The following is a 16,948-nucleotide window of genomic DNA, read 5'->3' as shown; positions in this document are numbered from 1 at the left end:
ATAAAGCAATAACAATGACTTTGGCTTCAGTACAATGTTGAAAAAGTAAAAATAATCGCAACAAGTTTAAAAATGAATACAGCTACTTGAGGTCTAATTTGATTATTGATTTTTGGGATTTTAATTCAAACAATCAACAAGAAGTTGTAAAAGAAGACGTAAACATATAAACACAAAGAAACAACACAAACATAGAAAAAAACAATCAGACTTTACCAAAGAACAAAAAAAGGAAACGTTTAAGAAGGAGCAGGCCGAAGCATAATGCTTATGTAGTCCCGCCCTCACTTCACAATATCATGGTATTACAGAAAAAGAATTAGATATACAGTATTTACATTAATACAGTGCCTTACTGTACTCTCACTATCCCAGCAGTGTACAACTACCCTGTCCATCACCATACATACATTGCCAGTGAGGCGGTGCTGTCTCAGGGTGACAGCGGACTGGCTGGAAAGGTCTCATAAGGCTAAGAGGGTGTGTCAGCCAGCGTATTCGCCGAGAGCAAGCAAAACATTCCAGCAATGTGGTAGCTCCCATCACTTGCTCCGCCCAGAGGGTTCTTCTATGAAAGATGAGCTATTGAACATAAGCACTCGATCAGCAGAGGGACGCGACATCCACTGTGATGATCAACACAACCATATTTCCTCCCACGCTCAGTTGACTGACACACCAGAGAAAACAAGAGTGCAGGTTCACCGAGCCAGACTGAAATCTGTGTCTTTTGTGCTGTGATCCGTCTGTGCTAGTCGCTCTCTAAAAGCCAGCCTGAGACCAAGATGCTCTCTGCCCACCAGCTGGCTCCTGACAGCTTCTCTACAATAGAGGCAGTGACAAAAATAGGGAATAAGCATAAAGGTACTCTGTGAAGAGCAATAAATAAGTTAAATTTAAAAGTTAAATTTATTAATAAATAAGTAATAAAACAAGAAGTGAAACTTTGGATGTAATATCAATCATGACATTTTCAAAAGAAAAAGCTGGTTGTAAAAAGTTGTACTGCCTTTATATGATTATACTAACTATGATGCATAAATCAATGAATATTGCACTCACCAGATAAAGGCATATTTGTGAAAATTTGGTGGGCTAACATTACATAAACATCTCTCTCCTTACTGCAAAACAAGGACCCGACTATTAGAACTAACTAACGATAATCACATTGGCATCATAGAAAAACCTGCATTAAACTAACCACAAAATGTATCATATAACATTATCAAATGTCAAAAATCATCAACGGACATAACACAACGAATCCCTCTCACCAAAGCAGACAATGCGCCTTCATCCAATGTGCAGAGAAACTGAGCTGGGAGTCAGCAGGAAGTCTTGCCTCGTCCCTCCCTCTGATGGCACGTAACTACAGAATGACTGCTAATCTGTCTCTGACCAATCAGATGATGGTTTTCTCCAAAACAGAGATAATATGGGATTGGATATGATGTGTTGTTGTGTCCCATCCCTGCCTCAGGTGAAAACACCATCAGGTTATTAAAAGCCCAAATGCTTTTGGCAGCCTCGCATCACGAAAAATATTTTTTAATTATTTTCATAACGGAGGACCGGCTCACCAGCTGTTTGTGCTTTATGTTATTATTTTAACACAACAGTGCTTTGGCTAAGCCTTGTCTTTTTTGACCTCAACCATTCAGCACTGAACAGCATTATACTTAAAAGAAATGGCTTTTTTTATTCCTTTTTTTAGGGTATTAATTGTTCTCTGCTACAATGTAATAATTGAACAGTAGAGTCTTGTCTTACAACCGGTTAAGATGCAGAGCACCTGGTGGCATTGAAACTGATCATATCCCATAACTCCATCCAACATGTAACACCTGTTCAACCTCCAAAAAGGTTCAACTGCTGCATTATTCATCCATTCTTTCTAAAACGCTACAGCACAAACAGAAAAGCTAAGGGATATGTTTACCAGGGCTGAGCACTTTAACAAATCACTGTAAAACAGCCAGCGTTAAAGCTGAGAAAAGAAATCACTTGAAGCGTGTGTATAAGGTGACAGGGTAATTCCTGCTGCTGCTGCATGCTGCAAGGTAAAGAGGTGCGGCTACCAGCAATGTGACGACGATAGCAGTCACTGAGCTAACACAGCCACATTGAGCTACACTACATGAGGGTCTTGCTTGACCGATTTATGAGCCATCATACTGCTAGCTGATTGATGATCCTTGATAAATATTCTGCAAAGTTCATTGAGGTACTTCCACATCAGCCACAAAACAACAGCTGTGCAGTTGGCAGCAGTTGATGTGACAAGTTGAGCAATATGTCTTGAGCCTAATCCAAAAAAAACTGCACAAGATGCACCAGAATGATGAAATCAATAGATTTGAATTTGCGGTTTTACGGTGAGGATCAAGTTAAATCTGTTTCCAATAATGCAAAACAGTTACAGCTTTTCCTACAACTTCAACCTTATGCTTTGCTCTGCCGAGGACAAGGGGAGAAGAGTCAGAGAAAAACTGGCTTTGCTGTGAGTAACAACCAAAAGCAGAGCGTGAGCATCAGAAGCTGCTGATTCATTATTTCCTGTCACAAAAACAAAACTAATCCTGCCAAAAAAAGGTCTGTGTGGCAAGAACAGGAATAGAATGGAGCAGATCTCTCAAAATATAACAGGCATGCTGATAACAGAACACACCTTTTCCTGCAGCACCAGTATACTAGTCTATCCTGTTCTCTCATGTGATGTTGCTTGGTAGGCTCTCATATTAAAAACACTGGGTCTGTAAAGGAAAGCAGTTCTTTCACAGGAGCAGGAAGAAAGCTGTCCTTCTTCTACCAAAGTGATTTCGATAGACATTTCTGCGGTCAAATGCCAAAGCGATAAAGCAGATGTGTCCACACTTGATAACGGCTCTCAGGGGCTTTTAACGGCAAGATTCTAACATTTCTTTTCAAAGTAGACTGTAGATGGTTGCATTTATATCTCAACAATAGCTGAAAAAGATGGGAAATTTCGCTAAACACTATTGTCTTCTGACACTTGGTGTAATCATCGTACAGGATTGGAGTGTGACAACCAAGCGGAAAACAGCCTCTGACCATGAACCTGAGCCGCACACAGGAAACAGAAGTAAGGTTCACTGGGAAGACAGGGAATTCCAGAAAGTTTGACAAACGGTGAACTTCTTCACTCCTTACTTTCTTCACTCTTCAGAGAAATTGGATATCTCTGTGTTTCTTGGTCTCACATTGCTAAAGTTCAATACACACCATCCCTGAGGGCATCTTTACATACAGGTCTGCTGTCTTTCCACTTCACTTCATTTCTTTTTTAAAGGTAGTTAAGTGTTGAGTGAGAGGCAGTGAACTGTAATAACTTGTAAATGACAAGATAATTGCACTTTTAGGATCCATCTGTTCCTGGTTGATAATACTCACGCTCAGTTTCTCTCGCTCTCCTCCGTGCCCGCTCTCTCTCTCGCTCTCTGCGATGGCTCAGGAGAGACTCTGTTCCCGTCTCGGTGTCCAGGCCGTCTCGACTGCTCACCGCATTGGCACTGCAATACACACATTGTAAAATTTCAGTCAGATTCGTAATGATGTACAAAACACACACAAACTCCCTCTGTCTCTCTCACAGAAGATCGTTCAAATTCTCTAGCCAGTCTGTGCCCAACACTCCTGAACATAATCCCCAGCCACGATATACTTCTGTCTGTTGTAATATCTGTTTGCCTGCCATTCAGCCTTAGGGGAGTATGCAACTCATATTACGACTCTGTTACAAATTCAATCCCTCTGGCCAAAATAGCAGTTTCATTGTTCTGCGGTATGTGATGTGTTTTCCACTAAGTGTCATTAATGACCAGATACCCTGCGAGGGAGCCATTCTGGACAATACTGGCATTAATGAGACCTATTGAAAGCCCAGATGGTGCCTGGAGCACGAGTGGAAGAGCGAGACAGAGAGGGGAGAATGACAGATTGCATAAAAAAGCAAGAAGTGTTTGATCAGGTGTGGGCTTAGCAATAAGATGGCCTGTATACTTGGGGTCTGGGAGGAGTCTAGGGTTTCTGGAGGGGCTGGAGGGCAGATTGGTATTCTGTCTGAGGGTTGGAGACGCTGTGGCCTCAGGCACCAGGGTTAAGGGACCTACACAGCCACCGGGCACCTAGGAAACCTAAAGCTGGTGAGAACTCTACTCAGCGCTGTCAGTCTGTCACACACACTTAAGCATGTGTGCAACATGTTCCCGACACCTGCATAAATAATTGCACTTTCACGCTGGCGCATTCATGCACTCATGCACACTCAGATGGCAGTGCTCATATACAAACAGTGTCATATTCATAGTGTACAAACAAAACAAAAGAGGCATAAAACACAAACATCATACTGCAATGGTTTAAAAGCAATGTTCTTACACACCTCAGTGGCAGCGTGTGGACGATCAAAGCAAATTAAAAACACAAGAGCAGACAATATGCTGTGTCTGATGTGTTCACTCAGCCAGATGAAGCGTTCAATGAGGCATGCTTCTGCTACACGCTTCTGCTGCGACGGTACTAATGGGTGCACCTGGTCCGGGCTTCACCAGTACAGGTCAGTGCATGTATGCAAATATCACTGTAGATGCATAGTTTGGATGTATTTATATTGGTAGTTATTGGACAGCAGTGGGAGGATGGATGTGGTGGTGACTGCCTGTCTGTCAAGGCTGTCAATGGCGGCTGACCAGCCAGGCCGGCAGGTCTGCTGATCCGGGGGGAGATTATTCAAGGCGCTAGGCTGCAGCTGTGAACAAATGACACCCCCTTTCAACCCTGCTTGCTGCCAATTGCCGCCCCCTCCCTCTTGGAAATGGAGATGAGTGTACCCTATATAACCATTCTATCACCCCTTTAATGTCCGTTAATCCGGATTACCAGGCAGAAGCACATCAGTTGTGTGCATTCTTAGCCAAAAACACCTATTCTGTGTGCCATTCATGCCGACAAACACATGAAATGCATGAATACAGCACAAGAGAAAATGAAGTGGTAATAATATTCTGGCTATTTACAGAAAGAAGTAAAAGGTGGAAGACGGGATTCATTTCAGAAAGAGAGTAGGTGTTCTATATGCCTATTCACCATGCTGTTTCTGTGAGAGAAAGGCCTGCCTATCTGACTCAAAGAGAGAAAGAGAAAGGAAGAGTGAAGGAGGGGGCAGGGGGACATGACGTGGGGTAATGGGGCTGGGACTTTCTCTTTTTGTTCCACAAGATGGCATAGTCGTAGTAAAAGCTGGCCAGGAACAATAAAGTCATCAGGACAGCTGACAGCCAAACGGCAGGGGGCAGCCCATCGAGGGCAAGAGCGAGCTGAGATGTCAAACGCTGGATAAAGAGATACACTGAGACATGACAGATTGCATGTTCTCAATATAGAGCCTCAGCCATAATGCTGTAGTGCAGTAATGGCAACAACCCTTGCCCCCTGCCGCCCCCAGTCCTTCCCGCTATAATTAGCGTGGGACTTCTGCTTAGCAAGTGCAGTGATATTCTCCAATCTGCCAGTTTGAAGTCAAAGTGTGGACTCAGGTAAGAGTCACCAGGCTGGCGAGAACATCTCCATTTCTGAGCTTTTAGGCACCAACATGTTTATGGGCTGCATGTGCCTTTATTAGCCGAGTATGGATGAGTGACTGAACACAATGGGCCTCCCTGACTGCCAGTATTTGCCTGAAGATGTTTATGATGCAAAGTCTATTTCAAGAATCAGCAGCACTGGCAGCATACGCATCACGTTTACACCGATGAGCGGAGTAACGCCTTACTCCATGGTTGAGTGGGCGGATGGAACATACACATAAGTGGGAGAAATAATCACAGCCCATGCATGTTCCTACACTCAAGCTTTAACACATAGTTTATGCCATGTTCACACACAGGCGTATAGACCCCTTACACGTCCCATATGAGCCTGTGGTGACAAATCTCTCTGATGAGCTTTCCACATTCTGATAAGCACATATGGCACGCTGTGAAATGAAAAAGGTCACCCAATGCACAGGATTGGGTGGTTGAGTACATGCTTATGTGTGTGAAATTGTGCATACATGACAGGCAGTAAACAGCCTACTTACTGGAAGGAGGGAGGACGTGAGTCTCCGATGCCCCCTGTTCTCTCGAGAGGAGGGGGCAGCTCTGGATGGCTCTCTGTGCACTGAGATCCTCCATCAGAGTGGGCACTCTCTGCCAGGACCAACTGAGAGAGACAAGTTGGAGCAAAGGAAAGATTTGTTAAAGACCAGACATATTCAGTGCTGAGAGAAACACAAACAATATTGTGTTAAATGATATAGGCCCCATAGTAGGAAGGCACCGATCCAACTTTTCAATCATGATACCGATGCCTGGGCTTTGGGAATCGGCCAACACCGAGTCTCGATCCATGCCCCAGTGTGTAATTAATAAGCTGTATTGCTCACTGTGTGGAAGTGACTGGGATCATTTTCCTATGTGTAAGGCAACATTAGACTTGACTTTAACATTGCTTTCCTAATTTATTTGCTATGAAAGAAAATGTTATAAATACAGAGATATAGATTTACCAAACTTTGTTGATTATTCAAATTAAAAATTGTGACAGCAACTTGGTAAAACATCTTCAAAATCAACTGGAGTTACAATTCAAGGGTCAACTTTTTTAATGCAACAAATGCAACAAATTGCTCAAAACTTACACAGAAATTCCCGTATATGATGTATATAGTATATAAAAATACAATTGAATTGAATAGCCCAATTGTCTTCGAGCTTTTTGAGTCAGTATCAGCCCGATACCATTCTCATTAGATCAGTGCTTCCCTAACCCATAGTGAAAAAAAGAGAGGATCAAAAACAACGTCAACCGACTTTGCAACACAGTGATAGTGACACTAGAAACAAGCACATTGCATGTACAAGTACAGAGGAAAGGCTATGAAATGAGATGCTGCGAAGAAGCCTATAGGGATGACTGGTGGCTGGCTGCATATAAACCACTTGAGAAACACAGCAAACGACAAAGAAACAAAAGACCACACTGCTTGCACTCAGCTGAGTGTCAGCACAAAGGATGATGTCCCATAGATACTACTCTCCTTTCATCTGAGCCTGAATAATGAAGGTTATAGCAGGTAGTCGTGGAAATAACAGCAACTGCATGGGCTATGATTATTCTAATGTGAGCTTTTTGGATTCACAGATGTCACTATCAACTTCTGTCTCTGTGTGCTGTGTCCATGCCCAATCTGAGTCCACTCTGGTTCTTGGTTCTCCAGTTTTTTGCAAAATTGATTTCGGTGTTTGACAATATTATTACAGTAAGATGGATGCACTGCTCTGACTTTTTTTCTCTCCTGACACTCATTCCGGATCTGAAAGCCAGTGCACCAGCTCATTAGGGTTATTTTACGGAAGGTAACATGAGGCAAGGACTTGATGTACAGTTGTTGATGGTCCCATGCTTGCCATAACTGTCAAGCAGCCGGAATTAAGAAACATTCGAGCATACTCTGGACTGACACAACAGTATGCTTCTTCTAATTACATTATATGTGGCTGATATAAAAAAATATTAAAACATAGTAAAAAAAATGTAATGCAAATGTTAAAAATGTATTTAATCGGTTAAGAAATATCTTTATGAAAGGAGTTCCCAGCGCGCTGCTGGGGTCACTGTGGATCAGTGGTAGTACGGTTGCCTGCCAATCGGAAGGTTGATGGTTTGATCCATGGCCCTGCAGTCCCAAGTCAAAGTGTCCTTGGGAGAGACACTGAACACAAAGTTTCCCCTGATACCATTACACCGGCTTGTATGGTAGCCTTGGCCACAGTGTATGAATGTGTGTAAATGATGAATAGTTACTGTACTATGTAAAAGCTCTTTGAGTAGTTGTTAAGATTAGAAAAGTGTAATATAAGAGTGAGAACCCCTGGTGTTGTGTATGGAGCCATTCGGGTAAATCAAATGTGAGTCAGTCTGGGAGATGCATAACGTACCTTTGGGCTAACTAGTTGTTGAGCAGCAGTGTCAACACACATAGACTAATTTGTGGCGGTGTGCAACACAATCAACACAGCCCGCCACGCATAGCATTTCGTTATTGTAAAGATAATTTACTTTTTGGCGGCTCTTCCCTTTATTAGACTGTGGCAGTGGACAGACAGAGAAGAGGAGAGATGGCTACTCAAACTGCAGGACTCAGCCTACCTGCTCTCCTTCATCTCTCTGTCACTCTACACACACACACACACACAGCCCCTCCCCACCGTGCACATAGCATCTGTCTCCATCAAAACAGTGTTGCCAACTTAGTGACTTTGTTGCAAGATTTAGCAACTTTTCAGACCCCCTTAGCAACTTTTTTTACAAAAGCAACTAGCAACAAATCTGGCAACTTTCTGTTCAAAATTTGCCAGTAGTGTCCAGCGAGCACGCAAGGTATTCCTCTCCTGTGGCCTCCAAAACAGTCACATCTCTCTGAATCTGTTTTTTGAGGAGCCGAGGAGCAGCAGAGGAGCAGCAGAGGAGCAGCCCCTCCCCTCCCCTCACTCCTCATGTGCGCCAGCCCCGTGCACAGTGGGCCGGCAGGTAGGAAGGTGAGAAGGGACAGGGTGCGGGGCTGGTGTAGGTCGGAGAGACAGCAGGACGCGTCGAGAGAAAGACGCCGCTGAGCTGGACTGGCCCTGGGCAAGGCAGCCTTCTTTGAAAATTCTTTATAGATATTTTTCCCTCCCTTTGTAGAATTTCATTTTTACCTTAGTAATAATTATAAGGTAAAATACATTTCTGCATTGAATTTGTGATTATTCGGCTAAATATCTCTATTTCTTTCTATCTACCTTGCTGACACAACCATTAAGCTTTATGCAAATGATTGTGTAATGATGTCACAAATATAAAAATGATTGTATGTTGTCACTCCCCCACCCCCCGCCACAAATTGCTTTCGAATCTGTTGAAAACACTGAGTGTGGTAAAGTGGGACCACATGCTTCAAGTCCTGTTGTTAGTATTGCGACTGTTTAAAAGCCCTGACACACTAACCCGATGGCTGACCATTGGCAGAAAAGGCAGTCGGATTGACGGCCTCCCTGAGTTGGCCAAAAAAAGTGCCGCTGATTGGACGAACGCGACACGTGGGTCTGGTTTTTCCAGAAATTCCAAGCTAGACTGTCATGGTGGCTTAATCTGAATACAATCTCATGTTTTACTAAAAAAAAAAAAAAATTCCCCACAAAGGTCATTAAAGCATAATATGATCATACTGGATTGTTAAAATAATCTAAAAAAAAAAAACACAAAGACTGTCAATCTAATATATGCATTCTTGCTCTATAATTCCATCAAAGTTTGCTTTAACCTGTGTCTTCTGTTCTGTACAACAGAACAATAATTAGATGTAAATCCTCCGTTAACATGACAGATTGATTTGATTTATCATACTTTATTGTCCCCATAGAAATATCTGGATTCACAACCCTGTTTATCTTCATAATTACAAATCACTATGAAGCTACAGAAGTAAATAGAGTAACCTACATTGAAAAAGGTTACACTATGGTACGATAGTCTTTTTTTAAGCAGTCAAAATCAGCCACTTCTGATTATATTTTGTAACAGCAGCTAAGTTTAATATCTAATGGAATCACCCATACTTATACAATACAACTGAACAGTGAGCTCAAGGTGAAGAGTGTTTTAAAAAGCTCTGCGGAGGCGTTACATGGCTAGATTTACATGATCCACAAGTGCTCCACATTTCTTTGGTTAGTGCTGAGGCAGCACACCGGGGAGAGAGGGGCAGCATGGGTGCACAATCCATCTCACTTACCCAGGACACTACTCTCCCATTGAAGCAGGGCAGCTTGGCGTTGTCATCGGAAATCTCTTCTTTGACAACCCTGGGGAACAAGCAGACAGATACAGTCAGGCTAACTGACCAGGAGAAGCACACACAATCAGTTGATACATACTACTGAGAGAAATTCATTGATACATACTAAGAGAAATTCATGCTTTGTAAGTCAACTCTTCCACATGGCTTTCAAACAGCTTAAGTTTGTACCCTTGTTGGCGCGAGTAAGCTTAACGAGCAGCAGGGATGACACACTCAGTCCCAGCCTCTATTTGTTTATTGATTTGTGGAAATTAACTTCTTTATTAGTCTTTGAGTAACACTAAGCACAACAATGTGATAAGGTCCCATCAAACTGGCAAGGACAGGGCCACAAATCAGCAATGAATGGGTCTTATAGTGACCACTGCATGTGTGCCCTGTTGATAGATAGATAGATAGATAGATAGATAGAGGACAGACAGATTGACCTATAGACAGACAGACAAATGTTTTATATGCGTGTGTGGGTAGGAAAATCCTCAGAGCAGCGACAACAGGGTGTCAAGGCACAGGAGTGTGTATTAATAGAGTGATCTAGTGTGCGATCCTCCCTCAGTGTGTTAGTAAGTAAGTTGTAAATGCCCTTCCCTGACCTGCTGGGCCACAGCAGCAACCAGTTACCGCACCTGCTAGGTTGTGTCACGAAGATGAAACCTGGAGCTGGTCAACAGGTACAGGAGATGAGCTGGCAAACACCTTACACGCACGCACACACACAAGCATAACCCCCTGTATGTCTTTATGCACATTGTTTTTTGTTTTTTGCAAAGGCCTTTTTTCCAGAAATGGTACGGCCAAGCATTTCTGAGCGTCTGTGGAGATCTCACATTAGCTTCTTGGCTTTGAACACGGTACATGAAAAGGGTGAGGCGCAAGTTGAGAGCAGCAGGAAAGCCTAAGGTTTGATGCAGGGGGGGTCTCTGACAGCGATTTTACAGATTTCTTGTTTGCCAGAACTTCCCTGGCTACTGAAATGATTAGTCAAGCCAGGTCGTGTTATTGTGCGCGCTGTGGAAGCTGTATTGCTGGGAATGGTGGACGGAGATAACGTAGCCTTGTGGCTGGAACTGACGACCACAGAGTCACCCGCTGTGGCCTGTTCTACCTCAGGGAGGAAAAGGGAGGGAGGGGTGGGCTGACTCTGCCAGCTGCTTGTTAGGTAGGAAGTGTTTGCATCCTCTCTCTCGAGCTGCATGGCCAGCTGTAAGGTGACTTGTGAGGATGTGGGAGTGGCCCGTGTAAAGGAAATATCAACGCTTCTTCTTTCTAATGTTTAACTTGGATAAGGTTGCCTTTTCCACTTGTGCACACACAGGTCACCAATGTTACTGCATGTTTACATTTTTACATTTTACTGAAAGAACTGGCATGCAAAAAAAAAAAATCTTAAACATATCTCAGTCTTTCGTAAAAACTGGAACCAGATGAACCAAGAAATGATTGCAATCATAACAGATGACGTCTTTATCATGCGGTAAAATACACATGTCCTGCATTCTTGTCAGTTTCCATCTGATATCAAGGGCAGTGTTAGTTCCACCCTCAACACTTAAAAAGCACACACACACACACACACACACACACACACATGCACGCAACGCACGCGCACACAGACAAACAGTAACCCCTGTTTTGAGAGGCATATGACAGGTGTAGGCTGCTGTCACAGATCTGACTTCTTAGATCTGTGACAGCTTAACTAGGACTTAGCAGATTTCACAGGATAACAACAAAAGATTATTCTGGTGATCACTGAATATTCCACTGCTGTGGATAGCTGTGTAGCTGGGGAAGATTAGACGTGTTTGTCTGTGCATTGATAGAAAGAGGAGGGCTGGGTTGCTACAGCTTAAAGCAGAAACCAGGGGCAGGAGAAGCCTGCCAACACCGGCCAGCAGCTCAAGGACTTTGATGGGCTGATGTTAATGATACTATAAACAGGGAAGCAAAATATTTGACTTCAATTTCACCCGGATGCTGAATCAGTAAAGAGCAAAATTCAACTTTAACCACCTAGAAAGCTGTTAATAATAGCATGCATACTGTTGATGTCACCGTTAGGACTGTAACTGTGTGATTTTCACAGCATCACAATAACAAAGTTCAGATGTTTTAGGTCTTCCATTTTTCATTGATATAGGGCTGCACGATATGAGGAGATATGCGGCATGCAGTAACGTTGAATGCAAAAAAAAAAAAAAGATATTAAAGTGTGCTCAGTTCTGCTGCTTTCTAGCCTGTAAATCCAGACCCAAATCCCAAAGATTAAGGGTCTGGCATCAAGTAATGAAAGTCGCCCATCTCGAGGGGGCTGTACCAAGCGTACATTTGAAAATCTCCCTGCACGCAATTGGATAACACTACGACCGTTCACAAAAACACACTGGGTGACATATCCAGAGCCCCATCCGCTTAGCTAGCAGCGGAGCAAACTGGTACATTAAACTGTCGTCATCTGTTTAGCTGGCCTCTGGCCCCGCCTATATAAGATACATCGATGTGATTGGTGCAGCTCGCCTACAAGGGCATAGTTAATGAGCAGCGTTACTCAATGCAAGATAACTCGCTGATTAAATTCAAATTGTTCTCTTGCAAGAACTCTGGATTTCCAGGGTAGCTGCTTTTGGTATTCCACTAAAATGCAAAAACTTGCTTGTTGTTCCCAACATTCTTCTATTGACAGTGTTGATTGACAAGAATGATAGTGACATTTTAAAGTGCAGTTTTCTACAGAGTTTTCTCCCTTTAACTATCTTAAAAAATCTCTTAGTGTCTCGCAGCCTTTTTCAATGTGTTTATTAAGCAAGTTGATATTGCGTTAATGACAAAAAAACATTACAGTAAAAGTATTGTTGTTAATGCTATGACACACAAATAAAGTATAACCTTTAAAATATGTGACATCCTCAAACAAGCGAGGTGAGGCAGGGGTGCATATGTGCAGAAGACTGCAGATGTTTGTCCTCTAACTACAGGGGATTAGCACCCCTACCTCAACAGAAGAAAGATTGCCCTACCAACCCCCTGTTTTCTTTCTTTCTTTATTTATTCATTTAATTTTGATTATTTTTGGGGCCTTCATTTAACAGGACAGCTGTAAACATGAAAGGGGACAGAGAGGGGGGAAAGAGATGCAGCAAAGGGCCGCAGGTCGGAGACGGACCCGGGCCCGCTGCGTTGAGGAGTAACCCTCTATATGAGGACTCCCGCTCTAACAACTGAGGTATCCAGGCGCCCCGGCCCCCTGTTTTCTAAGGCACAGACAAGACTGTTTCTTTCAGAGCTTCAGCTTGGCTGCTTCCTCAGCTGCAGAGTGCCTCTGTGACTTGCATTATAGTGAGGTCTCAAACCCACTCACCACCAGTGGCAATGACAAAACGCCATACCATCCCCTTGAAGTCTCTGAAAAAAGCCAAGTGGGTTGCTTGAAAACATGTCCTCCATTAGCTTCCTGTCTTATGAATATGGATGACTGAATGAATATTACTGGGGGGAAACCAACTGAGGTATGAAATGTGCACAAAGAAACGTTCATCGTTTAATCTCCCTACGCTCTGTTGTGAGGACAGAAATGCCACAGCCCATGGTAACATGTATATTCCATACGATTCCAAAGGGAACTGAAATGACATGTTCACTGCAGTAAGCTGAGGCTTTTTGGGGACAAACTGTTTATCAAATTTGTGTGGCTATTACTTAGAGAGCTGATATTGCCAGCACAAAAGTAGTTCAGCAATCCCATAAGAAAATGTCTGTTTTTTTCAGCACAGCAGGGGGTCGACAACAGAGGACCTTGCACTGACTGCTAATTTACATTTCAAACACCGTCTATAACTGCAAGGGATTTGATGTTTTCCTCTCTGCTCAGCAGTCTTAGTCCTCCCTAGCTAATTCTCCAGCAGCCATCCTGTCCGTGTGTGTGCAGTACAGCCAGAAAGGCTACCACAAAGCGCTGCTATCCTCTGTGCCTTTGACTGGGTTTGCTTCCATACTGTGCCAGTACCATACGGCACTCACACAGAGCCTGCATATTCAACCTTAACTCAAAGGCTGGAATGCTGATGGAGACGCCTTTATAAAACTGAGTATGGTGGGAAACACATTCATTTGACAATATTCAATTCATTGCATAATTGGACATTCGTTGCTGATGCACATGCAGTGGCAGGTCGGCCTACTTTAGCGGTGTGTTCAGCAACACGGAGCCACGTCTCCATGTGGAGAAAGCAAACATGCTTTGTTTGTTTTCATAATCTTCTTGTCGATCACCTGAGGCCCAGTGAGCAGCCGGGCCTGCAGTGCAACAGAGGCAGGAAGCCGGGGCTGGGGACAAAGCAGCGCACCAAGCCTAGCCTGCCACCAGGAAGAGCCAGTTTCCCTCACAAGGTCAGGCTGCAGTGGAAATGTATGACGTTTGGCTCTATAGACACTGCCTGCGTCTGCATTTCCTCCAACCACGTTTGCCATTACTGTGCTAGATATTAATGTGTGTGGGCCCATGTATGACAGTTCAGGCTGGAATGAGAAATAGGCACTGACACAAATATGTTATCCTCAGCAGAGGCCTAAAGCAAATAGATCTCGCTGACCAAGAGAGAGCTTAAAAAAAGAGCTTTGTAGACCTGCTGGAACTCCTGAAAATCAGGATGGGGCTACCAAGAGAGGAACAGAGAGAAATCAAAAGAGAAAGAAGGAAGAAATATTCTAGCATCCAGTGGCTTGAAGAAGTAGTCCCTGTGACTTTGTGGGGTAGAATTCAGTGTGAAAATAAGAACATCACTTATAGTAAAGACACATACTACTAAATTATTCCATTAGGCTTCAACCATTTGCTAAAAAAAATCTTTTTCACACGACATGTAATGCATTATGCCACAACATAATCAGGTAAAATATGACTGTACGTTTAACCGTTAATGTATCCCTCCTGACAAGTAAATTACTATTATATTATATATATTATATTACTACTAAACATTGTTACAAAATAGAGGGATGTGATGTGATGTGATGAGATGGTGATTGCCCTTCACTGTGTATTATTTAACCTAAATGTATTCCTCAAGATAACAAACATTTCCAATCTGTCAGTCCGCTATTACTGTAATAACACATAATATTCTTTAGAAATAAAAAAGGTTATGAGGATGTAGTATTGTTCGACAGATCTCCCTCTCTGGGGCAATTACATGCAAAAGGTGGCTCCATGGTTGCATATCTAGTGGTCACAGCCACTGGCTAAGGGTTGCTAAATTCCCTTGGGGTTCACCTGCAGTCCATTGTGTGTTTTTGTAAAAAAAAAAAAAAAACTTCATGGGCTATTATAAGTGGAGGAATAAAAAATGCATGCTGAAAATGACATGCTACAATAATAATACACAGGGAATCCAAAACAAGACAACATGAAAACAACAAAAAACATGTGGACCTTTTGTCAACATTGCACATGGTTCATACAATGACACTAATATGGGTTAATAGATTGACATTAATAAGGGGAGCAGGGGTCTGGTTCTGTGTAATGCATGCAGGGCTGCGTCATTAGGGCTCTGGACGGATCTGGTATCACTTTAAACACTCATGTGTCTCCTCCACTGCGCACAGGGCAGTAACAACGAGCAGGTGCCAGGAGCGTGGAAACAGACAGGGCGCCGTAGTTGGCACACATGGAACAATGTTGCAGCCCGCGGCGTCTGATGTTGCCTATCACGGCCCGTAATACGCGCTTTACATAGGATACACAAGCAAACACACACGCACGCACTGCAATAATGAATAAGTGAGCCAGACGAACAGGCGAATACTAATCATGGTGGCCACTTACCCAAAATCCTGGTCCATCGATTTGAAGAAGAATTTGTAGCTATTGACCGGCCGGTTGTTGAGGACATTTTTAAAATCCGCTAAGGTGACTTTCTCTGGAGAGACGGACAGTTTGACCAGATAAGGAGTCTCCTCCTCGTCTATGTGATATATTATTTTAGTCTCCGCCATGAGAGTGAGGGAAGGACAATCATTGACACATGAAAGAAACAAGGGTTGGCAGCGCAATAAACAGGCCTGCTATGTTAACCAGCTACCCGTAGAATAACATAACAGCAGTCCCTAATACAGAAACCTGGACACAACACGATGGGGAATCCAGCTCGGTGTGTTGGACGAACCCAGATAGAATCCAGACATAATCGCGTTGTGAGAGCCTGTGTTCCTGCTCCGGTGTGAGTCGCTACGGTGGCTCTCTCGGCACTAAAACAGGAAGGGACAGTCCACATCCTTGCGATATGGAGTTGGGAATATTGCTATTTTTTTTTTTTTTTTTTTATAGGCTAATTGTTTAGACAGTGCTGTCATCTAGTGGTGTGTCTGGGCTGTGCGCAGTCCGTTACACAACACACACACTGTAGGCTGCACTGCACTGTACAGGCATTATATGGAACAAAGAGAAGGCGGCCTGGCTTCATTCTTTTCTTTTTTAGTTATTATATAACAGTGGGATAGTTTGCTACTGTGTGACACTGTCAGTTTAACTCATTCATTCAATTAAATTCAATATAATGAAATATAGCCTCACCCTCTCTCTCTCTCTCATATATACTGTATAAACTGTATATATACAAATATGTAGTTTAAAGTATTTTGTGAACTATTTTGGATATGAGTAGTGGTGATAACCCAAGGAATAGAAACTATGCAATAAGCAAAACTATTTCCATTTAAAATGTGATAGGGGGGGGGGGGGGGGGGGGGGGGGGGTAAATGCAGAAACTGCTCTAATGATTGTATAGGCTAATTACATTTCCTAAAGTTAAATATTAGATGTCCATAACAGTCATTGCAAATTACTGTAATAATAAGTAGACATCCTGCATTCATTATCACCCCATGAGTGGATATAGGTGGTTAAGTGTTGTACTGCACAACTGGTTCCAATGGCACATAAACTACACACTTATTACACAAAGAACACAATGTTAATGCATCTACAATTACATACAAATAATAATAATAATAAAAGCTATTTTACTTACCTCAAATAGTCCTTCT

General features: G+C 42.9%; 1 protein-coding gene and 1 long non-coding RNA gene across 9 annotated transcripts in view; one reads left to right on the top strand and one right to left on the bottom strand.

Annotated features, from left to right (window-relative positions):
* The window catches only part of LOC117947390, a 9,328-nt gene extending 208 nt beyond the window's left edge, over positions 1–9,120 (top strand). Inside the window, exons 2-3 of the long non-coding RNA XR_004657227.1 lie at positions 2,525–2,527; positions 9,037–9,120. This is a non-coding gene — a long non-coding RNA (uncharacterized LOC117947390). The remainder of the gene's footprint in view (positions 1–2,524; positions 2,528–9,036) is intronic.
* Positions 1–16,189, bottom strand: part of dvl1a (dishevelled segment polarity protein 1a) — a 25,750-nt gene extending 9,561 nt beyond the window's left edge. For 2 of the 8 annotated variants that reach the window (XM_034876234.1, XM_034876235.1), the window contains exons 1-4: positions 15,729–16,183; positions 9,839–9,908; positions 6,104–6,225; positions 3,415–3,533 (exon numbers count right to left, since the gene is read on the bottom strand). In XM_034876234.1, coding sequence (XP_034732125.1) covers positions 3,415–3,533; positions 6,104–6,225; positions 9,839–9,908; positions 15,729–15,898 — 481 coding nt within the window. In that variant the 5' untranslated portion in view covers positions 15,899–16,183. Of the gene's footprint in view, positions 1–410; positions 863–1,277; positions 1,491–3,414; positions 3,534–6,103; positions 6,226–9,838; positions 9,909–15,728 lie in introns of those variants that run through there. The other 6 variants (XR_004657226.1, XM_034876238.1, XM_034876239.1 and 3 more) reach the window with 6 other exon arrangements.
* Positions 16,190–16,948: the final 759 nt, after the last annotated feature.

The sequence above is a fragment of the Etheostoma cragini genome, chromosome 7, assembly GCF_013103735.1.
Source record: "Etheostoma cragini isolate CJK2018 chromosome 7, CSU_Ecrag_1.0, whole genome shotgun sequence".
Lineage (NCBI taxonomy): Eukaryota > Metazoa > Chordata > Actinopteri > Perciformes > Percidae > Etheostoma > Etheostoma cragini.
This window is presented reverse-complemented; position numbering and strand designations above follow the sequence as displayed.